Here is a 15,660-nt window from a genome sequence, read left to right as displayed (position 1 = left end):
AGAATTCAGCAGCTCGTGTTCTCACATATATTCCATCACATCAGCATATCACAGCCGTGCTTTATAGTTTGCATTGACTTCCTGTACAGTCACGTATTGTTTTTAAATCTAAACATTATCATACAAAGCTATACATGGAACTGCCCCTTCTTATATTTGTGACTTAGTCACCCGTTACATGCATTCTTGTTCCCTTCAGTCTGCTGATTCTCTAACTCTTTAACAGCCTCCCTATAGATTAAAATCTATTTCTCTGTTGCTGCACCTAGGTTATGGAATGCGCTTCCCGTTACTGTTAGAGATGCTCACACACTGGCCAGTTTTAAGAAGCTGTTAAAAACTCATCTTTTTAAAAATTGCTTTTATGGACTGTCAGTAATATTCTATTGTGTTGTACTGTAATGAGTATTTTATGATTTATAGTTTCTACTTTGTATTGCATTTATTGTAGTTTTGTATTTTATTTGTTTGTACCACTTTGGGTTCTAGAAGCGCATTATAAAATAAAATGTATTAATAATTAATAATTAAGACTGTCTGAAGGTCTTGCTATGCAAGATTATGCATTTTTGCGCCACTGCCTACAGAATATGCAATCTGTTGTATAATACAATAATTTATTACTTTGAAATATGTTACTGGTGTTGAGTTAACACTGAGTCAGTTTTTGTGTTAGTGTAGTCCACTAATTTACACTTTACATTATTAAATTACTGATTTATTAGCATTATCTTCCTCAGCTCTGCTGCATATACAAACATATACACACAAAGCAGGAAGAGTAACAGAGTGTGTTAAAAAAAATTAGGACACGGTTTGAACTGTTTTTTTTTTTTTTTTACAGTTATGTGGGATATTTTAAATGTAACACATCTCTCTCTTTCTTTCTCTCAGTGTGCTGTTTTGTGGTCCATAAACGTTGCCATGAATTTGTCACATTCTCATGCCCTGGAGCTGATAAAGGGCCAGACACAGATGTGAGTATGCAAATACACACACAAACAGTGTATCTATTCAACAGTTCTCTCACACTTTGCATGTTTGGGTCACGATTTACTTAATAAATCATTTTTTATCTTGCAAATGACATGTTACTTAACTTACTTACATCAAACACTTTATTTTAAAATATTATTAAAGGTTGAAACAACTTTAAGTATGTGACTTTTTGGTGTTCAGATTCTTTTTCCTATCCTGTTTTGGTGTGCAGGAAGAACTATAAGTAAACCATTCATAGGTGAGCTGAGGGTGGGCCGGGTTTTTTTTCTCCTCTCAATCAATGCTGGCATATTCAGAAAGTTGTTTTGAAAGCAGTGCTTGTTTTACAGTTCTGCACAGTGGTGCAGAAGTTGTGTACTTCATCTCTCAATCAACTTTTTTCAGTGTGTGTTAACAGTAAGCTTTTAACTATTTCAAAATTGAATAGTCTACTAAAATTGACTATTGAATAGTCTATTAAAATACAACCGGAATTCCGGAAAAGTTGGGACGTTTTTTAAATTTTAATAAAATGAAAACTAAAGGAATTTCAAATCACATGAGCCAATATTTTATTCACAATAGAACATAGATAACGTAGCAAATGTTTAAACTGAGAAATTTTACACTTTTATCCACTTAATTAGCTCATTTAAAATTTAATGCCTGCTACAGGTCTCAAAAAAGTTGGCACGGGGGCAACAAATGGCTAAAAAAGCAAGCAGTTTTGAAAAGATTCAGCTGGGAGAACATCTAGTGATTAATTAAGTTAATTGATATCAGGTCTGTAACATGATTAGCTATAAAAGCTTTGTCTTAGAGAAGCAGAGTCTCTCAGAAGTAAAGATGGGCAGAGGCTCTCCAATCTGTGAAAGACTGCGTAAAAAAATTGTGGAAAACTTTAAAAACAATGTTCCTCAACGTCAAATTGCAAAGGCTTTGCAAATCTCATCATCTACAGTGCATAACATCATCAAAAGATTCAGAGAAACTGGAGAAATCTCTGTGCGTAAGGGACAAGGCCGGAGACCTTTATTGGATGCCCGTGGTCTTTGGGCTCTCAGACGACACTGCATCACTCATCGGCATGATTGTGTCAATGACATTACTAAATGGGCCCAGGAATACTTTCAGAAACCACTGTGGGTAAACACAATCCGCCGTGCCATCAGCAGATGCCAACTAAAGCTCTATCATGCAAAAAGGAAGCCATATGTGAACATGGTCCAGAAGCGCCGTCGTGTTCTGTGGGCCAAGGCTCATTTAAAATGGACTATTTCAAAGTGGAATAGTGTTTTATGGTCAGACGAGTCCAAATTTGACATTCTTGTTGGAAATCACGGACGCCGTGTCCTCCGGGCTAAAGAGGAGGGAGACCTTCCAGCATGTTATCAGCGTTCAGTTCAAAAGCCAGCATCTCTGATGGTATGGGGGTGCATAAGTGCATACGGTATGGGCAGCTTGCATGTTTTGGAAGGCTCTGTGAATGCTGAAAGGTATATGAAGGTTTTAGAGCAACATATGCTTCCCTCCAAACAACGTCTATTTCAGGGAAGGCCTTGTTTATTTCAGCAGGACAATGCAAAAACCACATACTGCAGCTATAACAACAGCATGGCTTCGTCGTAGAAGAGTCCGGGTGCTAACCTGGTCTGCCTGCAGTCCAGATCTTTCACCTATAGAGAACATTTGGCACATCATTAAACGGAAAATACGTCAAAGACGACCACGAACTCTTCAGCAGCTGGAAATCTATATAAGGCAAGAATGGGACCAAATTCCAACAGCAAAACTCCAGCAACTCATAGCCTCAATGCCCTGATGTCTTCAAACTGTTTTGAAAAGAAAAGGAGATGCTACACCATGGTAAACATGCCCCGTCCCAACTATTTTGAGACCTGTAGCAGAAATCAAAATTGAAATGAGCTCATTTTGTGCATAAAATTGTAAACTTTCTCAGTTTAAACATTTGCTATGTTATCTATGTTCTATTGTGAATAAAATATTGGCTCATGTGATTTGAAAGTCTTTTAGTTTTCATTTTATTAAAATTTAAAAAACGTCGCAACTTTTCCGGAATTCGGGTTGTAAAATTTAGTAGGGGACGGGTGAAAAATTTAATTCACATATGAATCGCGATTCAGTCTTCTAGCGATTCGCAATGGTTTGACAAATTATATTTTCTAGTTAATATAATGATAATATAGAATGTGCCCAAATCTGAATACCATGTTCGGAAAGGGATTACATGTACTACAGAACCCATAAATATGAAATGGTAGAAAAAAATATATTTCAATGCTTTCTCTTACAGTTAATAGAGTTGGATAATTATATTGTATATACCGTATTTTTCGGACTGTAAGTCGCACCTGAGTATAAGTCGCATCAGTTCAAAAATACGTCATGATCAGGAAAAAACATATAAGTCGCACCGGACTATAAGTCACATTTATTTAGAACCAAGAGAAACCATTACCGTCTACAGCCGCAAGAGGGCGCTCTATGTCTTCAGTGTAGACTACAGGAGCACTGAGCAGCATCTCTGGCAGCATAGAGCGCCCTCTCGCGGCTGGAGACGGTAATGTTTTCTATTGGTTCATTTCTCTTGGTTCATTTCTCTCGGTTCATGTCAAATTAATTTTGATAAATAAGTTGCACCTGACTATAAGTCGCAGGACCAGCCAAACTATGAAAAAAAGTGCGACTTATAGTCCGGAAAATACGGTAAATTGCAGGAATGAGGGAGAGTTATTAATATGCAGGGAGATTTGTGATCACACATACTCTGTATATATTACAGAGCGGCAATACATTTTTACAAGATAAGATATTTGTCAGAGGGTACTCAGGATCTGCAAATCATCTATCATCCTATCAGTCATCTCTCCTTACTCTGTTTATGTGGTGTTTATGTGGTAAGTGAAATTGTATGTACTGTAATATAACAGGAAACCGCTAGAAGCATCTAACCATGTCCCTTTAGTGACTAGTCATTTTCTAAGCTTTTCTGAATACGGATTCACTATTCGGGCACATCCCAAATAATAATAATAATAATAATAATAATAATAACTTAATGTTGTCAGAACAAAACAGCAACAGCAATGGAGGAGGAAAAACAATTACATCTGCCCCATTTTCAGCAGTGCAAAGTGTTTATTAATTATTGATATTTTGTTATTATTGGTAAGTGTAAAATATTTATAAATATTTAGTAGGAAGCTAATGGTTAATGAAAAACACTGCTTTCTTGAATTAGGACTATACCTGCTATAGACTGTTGGCGTTTTGTATCAAAATACTGGTGTGTTTGATGCCCATGTGCACAAATATGTTATGAAAAATTGTCAATCATGATACAAAATTCACAAATCAATTTTGTGAATTAATGTTTAATCAAATTGTGACCCCAAAAATCAATATGAATAGTTAGGTACTGAAAAATTCCCACGCCTCCTTTTTATTTATTTTTTATAAATTCACTATAAATATATATATTTTTATAGTCAAGCTATAATTTAGTGTATTATTCCACCTGCCAAAGCACTACTAAGTTATAGTTCATATTTAATTATTTTGCACATAATGTTTCTCTTACTTGCAATTCACACTCAGATTATCACTCTAAGTAATCATTTTCTTTAATACATGACCATAAATATGTGTACTTGTAAGTGGTGTATGTGAAATCTCTTACGCAGTGGTGTAGTGGTGGAGTAATCAGAGATAATGTCAGAATGTCATTCAAGCTTCTGAGAAACTCCTTTTTATAGAGCACAGCATGGCCAACTGTCATACTGTACCTGTGGAATAAATTCTCGGTGAGAACTGTTTACAAAATCTATACATTTCTGTCAGGGGTTTGTGTGTAAACGGTTTAATCGCATGCTCAATTTCCCAGTGTTTAAACTCTGAACACAGGTTGTGAAGGGCATAACATGCACAAATGCACACAGTCTGCTTCACTGTGATTAGTTGAAACTGCAGGAGGAAAAGCATTGCAAATATCCTTGTGTTACTGACCTTTGAGACGTTTCTGCATTTCATCTGTAAATGAATACCCAGCTTCTGAGGGGTCAGAGCAAGACACATCTGTCTTGAGTAAAGATATGTAATTGGCTGAGGATTTCCTGTTATTACACATACACAAATGTATACACAGAACAAGCTTGAGTCTTATTCTGACTGGCAAATAATCGAAGCTAAAAGATATGTCTGTTAGATTAATGCCACTCATTAAAGAAAACTTTTCTGAACACAGTCAGTTCATATAAACCCCCACCCCCGATTGTACTGTGATTTGTTTTACATCTAAACAGATTTGAATCATCATATATTATCACTGATTTTTAACTGGCTGCAGGAGCATCATTACATTCCTAATATTGCAATAAATTATATTAATTCTACAGATATAATTAACGACTTTAAATTAATATCTTTATATTTCACCACTATTTTATTACCACTATCAATTGTCATTTGCTAGTATTGTTGTGAATTAACTGTTTGGCTGGATTCATTGCTCATTAAGATTTAAGACTTTTTTCCACACCATGTACTGTACCACTTGTCTATCAACCAGTGTTCTTTTCAACCTTTCAAATTATTATTCTTTTCACCCATACTGTATATAGAAGAATCACATGCAATCTCTTTTTGTTTTTGTTTTTGTTTTTTTTATACACGTGTATATCTACCCGGTGATTTATTTATTTTTTAGTCAGGTTAAACCTGCAGTAGACTATTTTGAGGATTTAATACATTTTAGTAGTTTATGTGCTCTTGGAAAGGTTCATATGTCAAGTGTGACAGTTGTTCATTATCATTTCTCTCAACATTGAGAAATTATCCACAGGCAGTGGTTGTTACAGTAAGGGTGTATGCTAACGTAGGAATAAAGCGCTCGAGGAGGGTCTTGATCAAATGAGGAGTTTACTGAAACATCGAAGGAGATAACAGACAATATACAACACATTAACATCATTAGGTTAGGTTAATCATGGATGAGGAAGAACTGAACAGACAGGGTATTTGAGAACACAGGAGGTTCATAAATGTAACAGTTCGCCCCCTCCCGGAACAGTGCAAGGAATACCAGCGGAGGGAGGGTGGGGGTTCTGGAGGCGGGCGTGGGGCAGGTAAAGGGGCAGGCGAAGAGGGAACAAGGAGCTAGGAACCAGGGCGGAGTGGATGGAGGGAGGAGCCAGGGGGGAGCCCGGAGCAGGAGGAGCCAGATGGTCCTCTAGAGACCAGCCAGGATGGAGAAGGGGCCGACGACACCAGGGGGCCGACAGACGGAGACTGCACCGGTGGGTGAGGAGCCCAAGATGGAGCACACAGCCGCAGAGCCAGGGTGAAGCCGAGGATCCGGAGGGCCTAGGTGGAGCAGAAGGCTCAGGCGACCAAGGCGGAGGCGGTGCCCTGGAAGACCGATGCAGAGCCGGAGTGACTGAGGATGGAGGTGGAACCAGAGGGAAGGAGGAGCCTGACAGAGCCGGAGGGATGGAGTGACGAGGTGAAGCCAGAGGAATGGAGTCCCGAGGTGGCGGATGGTCGACGACTGACCAAGGTGGAGCCGGAGGGACGAGGGAGCCTGCTAAGGGTGTATGCTAACGTAGGAATAAATTGCTCGAGGAGGGTCTTGATCAAATGAGGAGTTTACTGAAACATCGAAGGAGATAACAGACAATGTACAACACATTAACATCATTAGGTTAGGTTAATCACGGACGAGGAAGAACTGAACAGACAGGGTATTTGAGAACACAGGAGGTAATCAGGGAACTGGAGACAGGTGGGGAATAATCAATTAACAAAACAAGAACAGTAAGAAGACCAAATAAGGAAACAGAAAGTTCATAAATGTAACAGTTCGCCCCCTCCCGGAACAGTGCAAGGAATACCAGCGGAGGGAGGGTGGGGGTTCTGGAGGCGGGCGTGGGGCAGGTAAAGGGGCAGGCGAAGAGGGAACAAGGAGCTAGGAACCAGGGCGGAGTGGATGGAGGGAGGAGCCAGGGGGGAGCCCGGAGCAGGAGGAGCCAGATGGTCCTCTAGAGACCAGCCAGGATGGAGAAGGGGCCGACGACACCAGGGGGCCGACAGACGGAGACTGCACCGGTGGGTGAGGAGCCCAAGATGGAGCACACAGCCGCAGAGCCAGGGTGAAGCCGAGGATCCGGAGGGCCTAGGTGGAGCAGAAGGCTCAGGCGACCAAGGCGGAGGCGGTGCCCTGGAAGACCGATGCAGAGCCGGAGTGACTGAGGATGGAGGTGGAACCAGAGGGAAGGAGGAGCCTGACAGAGCCGGAGGGATGGAGTGACGAGGTGAAGCCAGAGGAATGGAGTCCCGAGGTGGCGGATGGTCGACGACTGACCAAGGTGGAGCCGGAGGGACGAGGGAGCCTGCTAAGGGTGTATGCTAACGTAGGAATAAATTGCTCGAGGAGGGTCTTGATCAAATGAGGAGTTTACTGAAACATCGAAGGAGATAACAGACAATGTACAACACATTAACATCATTAGGTTAGGTTAATCACGGACGAGGAAGAACTGAACAGACAGGGTATTTGAGAACACAGGAGGTAATCAGGGAACTGGAGACAGGTGGGGAATAATCAATTAACAAAACAAGAACAGGAAGAAGACCAAATAAGGAAACAGAAAGTTCATAAACGTAACAGTGGTAGGGCTGCACGATATTGGGAAAAAATGACATTGCGATATTTTATTTTTCTGAGATATATATTGCGAAATCAAATCTATTTTTTCTTACAAACAAAAATGGGGTGAGCACACTTACATTCTCATTTTAAATAATTTAAACATCAGAGTATTATTTAAATTAGATTAATTATTTGTTTTTTAACTTTAGGATATGGTTTGAATTGTTAACATATTATCTAACATGAACTTACCACGAGCAATACTTTTGTTACTATATGTATTAATCTTTGTTTATCTTAGTTTATAAAAACACAGCTGTTCATTGTTTGGTAATGTTACTTCACAGTGCATTAACAAATACTGTGCAACTTTTGATTTCAACAATGAAGGCTATAGCCTAAATGTTGAAATTAACAATGTTGTAGAAGTGCAATTTAGTAATAGTAAATGTTAAATAATGTAGTTAAATAGTTTACTAAATAGAACATTATTGTAAAGTGTTACATATTTTATTTTTTTATACACCAATTCAGACGTCTCGTGAGTTCAGTGTTGGACAGGTCAGTTGTTTAAACCATTCATTAAATTGAATTGGTTCAAAGGAATCATTAGTTTGTGAATCAGACGTGTACGGCACGCGTTGTATAATTATCTCTGCAGTTTAGGATATCGCACAAGATTTGACAACACAGAAAACATTTTATCACTGGATAGTTTTTTTTTTCGACACCATCGTGTCAATTGATTTTGATTAACATCTGCAAGAGAGAGAGCAAGACAGCGTTCCTGTTGTTTGAAGAGGGTGAAAGTGAGCGTGTGTGCGTGGCCGGGGCTATCTCACTCGTACAGTTAATGAATAATGGATCAACTACGACAGCCTACATCACACATCCTGTGATGTGACTATCGTGGATTCGTACATCGCAATATCGATGCTTATACAACACATCGTGCAGCCCTAGGCAGTGGGATGGAAATTAAAATCAGATGAAAGTCTCCTTGTTTCAATTGTTGTTTCAGAAGTGCAGAATGTGCTTTAACAGTTAAAATACAGACGTGAGAAATAATAATTATAAGAAATGAAACTGACAGAATGGACACAAAACTGAATCAGATATGTACATTTAAGAAAATGACTGTGGATTTGCAGTAGAAATCTGACATTTTCCAACAGAACTGGGCACTAAAAAAAACATATTTTTTGAACTTTGAACTGTTGCCAGGAGCTTTTTTTGTTATTTATTTGTATTTATTTTAAGGTATTAACGGTTCCTTCTTTTTTTCGTTCTTTATTTAAAGGGGTCATATGACATTGCAGAAAAAAAAAAAACATTATGTTGTGTATTTGGTGTAATGCAATGTGTTTATGCGGTTTAAGGCTCAAAAAACACATAATTTTCCACATAATGTACATTATTGTTGTTCCTCTATGCCCTGCCTTTCTGAAACGTGTCGATTTTTACCAAGCTTATCATTCTGAAAAGCAAGGTGTACGCTGATTGGCCAGCTATCCAGTGCACTGTGATTGGCTGAATACTTCAAACATGTGACTGAAATGTTACGCCTCTTACCATACTGTGATGGCTTCTCCCGGTACGACAAGACAAAACCAATAAAACCCATTACAAACAAGACATTTGTTGCATCCAGTCAAGACAGAATTACTGATTATAATGACTTATACTGTGTTTTTACGCATTACGTATCATGCCACGTAAACATAAAACCATCCCAAACATCTTTTATGTAAAATATCTTACTCAGGATTAGGGGTGGGCGATATCTCGATATTTAAAATATATTGAGATATTTTTTAAACACGATATGCATTTTGACATATCGTATATATCGATATATTGTTTATATTTAATTCTGATTCCACCACTTTGCTTGTTTGTCTTTTCTGTGCTGTACTCGCCCCCACCTCCTTGATTTTGTTCCCCCTCCCCTCGAGTGTTGTGTCATTGAACATGGCGTCGTCCGTGACCAGCCTGGAGGCTACAGAACTAGTCTAAAAAAATAAGACAACTGGCTCCATTATATGGAGATACTTTGGTTTCAAGGCATCGGACAAACAGCAGGCAGATGTCTACTGTAGTGCCCTATGATTTCCGCGATGCATATTTTGAATAAATTAATCAAAATTAGGTCATTGCACTCACATCAAATCACGATATGGACTAATATCTGTAAATATTAAGCCTGAAAAGTCTATTTAAATATGAATCCTGCATGTTCTGCGTGTCTGTGTTAATGAATGTTAATGACTTCATTCATTAACGTTACACACACGAAGCGCGTGTGACGCTCGCGGTGATTTCAGCTTCTGTCGTCTCACTAAATGAGTACGTAAACACATGAAGAACATCTCCAGAACTGCACTGAGAGTCACTTCATGAGCATTTGACCGTTTGATTTCAGTAAAACTACCATCGTATATCACATCATAGACTGTAGTATCACATACACAGAACTGTAAATGTACGGTAACCTGTCAAAATAAAAGTCTGGTTTAGTTTAAAGACAAGTATTTGCCAGAAATCTGCCAGAAATCTATTACTATTTTACAGCAGAATACTACTATACTACTACTACTATTAAAATGAAACGAACATAATTTTTTTAAGGAATAATCACACAACATTTCTTCCATGTTTTATTTTTAATAATAAATCCCCTTTGTTTACCAAAAAATAAAGTTTGCTTAATTTTTCAATAATTAAAAGATAAACTAAATGAATGTTTTATGCCTTCATTTGATAACCAAATGTGTACACATAATTTCAGAGGAGAAAAAAAATATCATAAGGCTATTTTAAGAAAGAAAATTAACAAATTAAGTTGTTTTTATGCATTTAAATAATTACACATGCTAAAACACAGAATAAGGTAACAATAAAACATGATAAAGAAAAAAATAAAACATTTTATAGGGACCTAAACATGATATACTTGGCATATTTGTTTTTGCAGTAGTTTTTGGGGGGTTATTTTTCCTGTAAAGATATCAAGATATATATCATATATAGAGATATAGCAAAATATATCGAGATATATTTTTTGCTCCATATCGCCCAGCCCTACTCAGGACAGTACTACATAAAAAAATAAAAATAATAACAACACATTTTGCATGATCTGTATTATTTTGTAGTCGTTCATATGCCCTTTCTCAGTCTTATATTAATTTTTTTCGGACATGTCATGTTACAAAAATAAATAAATAAAAAATCTCAGATGTGGCATGTAATGTGATCTTATCTTCTGCATTTCCTCCAGAGTGTAACTGTTCTCTTTGATGTTTTGCTGCAGGTCACACTATCTGTTGTATCATCAGTGCTTATGTTTAGGCCAACATGGAGCCTACACAAAGCCCACCCTTTGTATTTATTTATTTATTTTTTGGTCAGAAAAAAAGGATACATATGGCAGAAAACTTAAAATCGGATTTTTCCATTGATAAACCTTTTAATCAATTCCAAAGAATTGAGCATATTTTTTTAGTGCAGATATTTTTACAGTTTATGTGTAATGTAGGTCTACTAATGACTACTCTCTTCCAGCATGTTGTTTTGTGGTGCTTTTGTGGTTACGTTCTTCCGCCAGCTGCTTCTGCATCCATGGTGCTGTTGATCAGGGTTGATTATAAGAATGCTCTCTTTCTCCGTGTTTGTTGTGTGTGTAGCAGGCTTTTCTAATAGAAAATCTCCATGCCTCATTGATTCCATTACAAATCCATTAGCTCCCTCAGCCCACTGGAGGCCTGATCTTTAGGATCCTTAGTGTTGATCATCACTGAGGTAACAGCACAGGCACAAACAGCCTGTCTATTCACAGGCTTTTGTTCTTTCAGAAAACAGTCCCTCTTTAATTTTAGGAAAAAAAAAACGTAAATTGCCCTGCTTTGCTGGTTTAATCACATGAAGGCAGCATAGCTTTTATTGTTAAATTCATATTTTGTCCTAAATACAGTCCTACAAATAAATTAATTGATTAAGCTATATAATCCTTTGAATTGATGCCCTAAATTTGGACATTTATGTCTTTAGGACTTTATATGTCACTTTTTTTCTTCATGAGCACCTGCACCAGTTAACTTTACAGTGCTTTGAAAACCATTGTGGGAAACATAATGAAGCATATGGAGTATGTATAATTTCACCAGAGATTTTTATATACACAATACTGAAAATTACAGAGAAATTAAAGATAAATTTACATATACGCTAAATAAATAAATAAAGATACCTCACTGTAACAGAGCTGTCTCTTCTAGGCTTTCTGAAGCCGATGTTTGCTTGTGCTTAACTGGCAGAGCTGTGAATCTTTGTTTGTTATGTTTACTGTGAACATGGCAGAAATATTTTATAATTCAGTTCAGTTTTTATGACCTGTGTATGGCATGTGTGTTAGATTAAGAATGCATAAATCCTGTTATTACCATATTATGTTACTGTAACACTTATCATTCAAATGCCGTAGTTCAAAAATATTTTTACAAATCTGTTCAACCCATCGTTTTAAGGGGTTAATTTCTTATTTAAATCAGCTCATTGAATTAATTAATATTTAAATAATGTGCATATTAATGAATTCTAATGATTCATGTGAATAAAAAAGAAAACTTGTTGAGGAGTGTAAACCTTCAAAACTGTATTTATTAAAAAAATACTGTAATGTAGTCATGTATAGACCTAAAAAAGATTGATTCAAACCAAGTAGTTGGCCAGATGTAGCTAAAAGAACTGTGATCTGGCCTCACAGTTACAGTATGTTGTCCTAAGTACCATCTGGTGGATATTATGTGAAGCACAACTAATGTCTTTAAATTCAAATAACTGCATGTTCATATTAGGGGTGTGCACGGATAGTCGAACATTCGAATATTCGTTCTGCTCTAATTATTCGATAAATAAAAATTATATTCGAATTTCGCAAAAAAAAAAAAAAAAAAATTCACAATAAAACCTAATTTGGTCACTTTCTGTGATTCTCCACAGCATATTTGAAGGTGTATGCAAGCAAAAAATAATTAATGAATGAATAAGGGGCCATTCACATATCGCGCCTAATAACACGTGGAAAAGGCTATGCGCGCCGCTTTCTCCTTCTTTCCAAAGCGCTCGGGCAGAAGCGCTCCTGAGGCTAAGCAACAATGACGCGCTCTCTCCATGAAGACGCGGAAATTTCAGCAAAGGACAAATGGATTTGCAGCACAAAAAAATCGCTTTCAGTAGCTCTGCTACAAAATTTATTTCAAAATGGCAATCCATATACAGCTATGATCAGCTGTTCCTTCATCTTGGCTGAGCTTTCAACGTTGTTACGGGAAAGGATGAAGCTGAATGTTTGGTTCTTGTCACATGACATGCGGTGCGCTTGTGGCATTCTGAAAGTTGAGATGTTTTTAACTCAATGCAGTGCGGACGCGTCTGGAAAAAACGGGACCGCGTCGCACCGCGTGCACATCGCGACTGCGTCGCTTCCATTATGAGCACGCATACCGCGCGCCTACATTGGAAATAACAAACTTGAGCATGCAAAACACGCGATATGTGAACACCCCCTAAGAACTGCGGTCTTCTACAGTACTTCAAAAATGCCGTGGAGAATCACAGAAAGTGACCGAATTCAAGAACATTGTTGCGGCATCTCTCAAGCAACGAATAAACACTGCTAACTTGGAGAATGCAGTGAAAACTCCTCTTCTCGCGTCTGCCCTAGACCCTCGGCACAAACATCTAAGGTTTCTTGATGAAAACATGAGAGAAGTAAGAAAAAAAAAACTTTTTTGAACATTATCAGAACATTTTCCTTGATGCGAGTCGCCACGATGAAGAAGATGCAATGCCCACATGTTGGAAAAGGCTGAGCCAGTTCTCCAGCGATGATTACAGAGAGTCCAACTGAGACGAGTGGGAACAGTTCTTGCTGGAGCCATGTATTCCATGTATTCCACCAGATGAGGATCCCATTCAGTGGTGAAACGAAAACATGAAGCGCTTCACAAAACTTATTCGCTTAGCACACCGTTATTTGTGAATCCCGACAACGTCTGTGCCATCAGAGCGAGTTTTCTCCGCGGCCGGCCTTATTGTTAACAGACTAAGGAGCCGACTTTCCCCCAATCATGTTTACATGCCCGTATTTCTTAACAAGAACATTTGAAACAATAGAAAAAAAGCAAAAAAGATTTGCTGACAGTTTAAATGTTAAGTGTAAGCTACATTCTGTACAATAGCCTAATTGCTGCAGGCTGCTTTACGTTTTTTCTTTGTTCACTTTTTTTTTTTTTTTTTTTTGCTTTTAATCTGTACTTTTGTTTGTTTGCATGCATTGTTAAAGGTTTTCAGCTACAAAACACGATGTGTAATGTTCAAGCTTATTGTGTGTAAGCTTGTTCAAAAGGACGAAAAGAAATGTTGCTGAAAAATAACGTCTGACTCATTAAACTTAATTTAAATAAACGAATATTCGAATATTCGTTTTTTGTGAGCTCAAATATTCGAATGTGATATTTGTGGAAAACGCCCATCCCTAGTTCATATAAGACTCTAATTATATAAGACTTTGTTTTTCCTTGGTCACTATATTTGTGTAATAGATATGTGTATTTAGATGTGTCTTATATTACCTATGCTCTCACTCTTCTCGTATGATAAAAAATAGTTTATTTATATATATATATATATATATATATATATATAATTTATTTAAAAAGTATTATAAAACCAGTGCCTTGGTTTATTTTATTATTAATGACAGGTTCACTGTAAGTTTTATACTCTTGAGTATTAAAAAATGTTGTTTTTCTGTACCAAATTTCAATACCTAAGGGGTTAATCTCATCAACATCAACATAATATGATAGACATTTGAGCTGTGAATGAGCTTCCTCTGAGTCATAACAGCAATCGTGGAAGAGAAAACACAGGCAGACAGTGCTGGAAACAGCTAATGCTCATCAGATTCTGTGAATCAGTGGGAAATGAATAGAAATTATGATTCTATCTTAGCTATGCATTTTTTAAATAAACACACTAGTTTAAATGTAGCCTAAAAGATGTGAAAACTATATGAACTTTATTAAAAGTTATTGTGTTGGTTACATTTTGTTCCTTTTTGCAGTGGCTCAGGAGATGAGTCTTAACGGTTAACGTTAAGCTGAATTTTTATTTTTAATTTTTTTTATTTAAGTCAAGGAATTAGTATCAGTATCAGGATCCAAAATTTTTGCACAATACCCAGCCCTGTATATGTGTTAGGTTTTTGTACAGCACCAAGTTCCAGTCTCACAATACTTTTATTTTCTATTTAATTTCTATGAGATGTATTTCAGTCTTATCCCTCAACAGTACATTTTACACCCGCCATTATTTTTAATAAAAAATAAATAAAAAATAAAACCTTGACTATTGAAATTACTTTTATTTTACATTTACTTTGCTCCTATATAAGCAAAAAAATAGTCAGTTGAGATACAAGCATCGCAAACCAGGCTTCCTGTTTCTGTCTGCTTGCATGCAAATACAGTACTTGAAATTTGACACCATATCTCAGTCTTTATAAAAAGAGAGTTTTTTTCTCATTTTTGACTAGAGGTTTCATGTGATAGTTTTTGTTCAGAGGCATTTTTAATTATATAGAAAATATAGGACATCTTTGACATGCTCTGATAATTTTTACATCTGACAAGATTATGTCACACTATATATGTATATATATATATATATATATATATATATATATATATATATATATATATATATATATATATATATATATATATATATATATATGTATTCATTCACAAGAATGAAAAGTACAGAGTCTACTTTTTGTCATTTGTTGGTTTTTGTCATTTGTGTTATATACCTTGTTAAATCCTGTCAGATCTTGCCGCAGTGTTTTGCACTGAGTTGGATTATGCAAAGTTGTTGATGAGGGTTTAGCAATCTTTGCATATTCTCAAGTCTTGCCAGGTAGAGAGAGAAAGTGGTTAACCAGAACAGAT

At 36.9% G+C, this 15,660-nt stretch overlaps 1 protein-coding gene across 1 annotated transcript in view; it reads left to right on the top strand.

Moving 5' to 3' along the window:
- prkcaa (protein kinase C, alpha, a) overlaps nt 1-15,660 on the top strand; it is a 164,182-nt gene that overhangs the window by 62,423 nt on the left and 86,099 nt on the right. The window contains exon 3 of the mRNA XM_059571311.1: nt 895-977. Coding sequence (XP_059427294.1) covers nt 895-977 — 83 coding nt within the window. The remainder of the gene's footprint in view (nt 1-894; nt 978-15,660) is intronic.

The sequence above is a fragment of the Carassius carassius genome, chromosome 17 (assembly GCF_963082965.1).
Source record: "Carassius carassius chromosome 17, fCarCar2.1, whole genome shotgun sequence".
NCBI lineage: Eukaryota > Metazoa > Chordata > Actinopteri > Cypriniformes > Cyprinidae > Carassius > Carassius carassius.
Note: the sequence above shows the minus strand (reverse complement) of the source record. Positions and strands in the feature narration are given on the sequence as shown.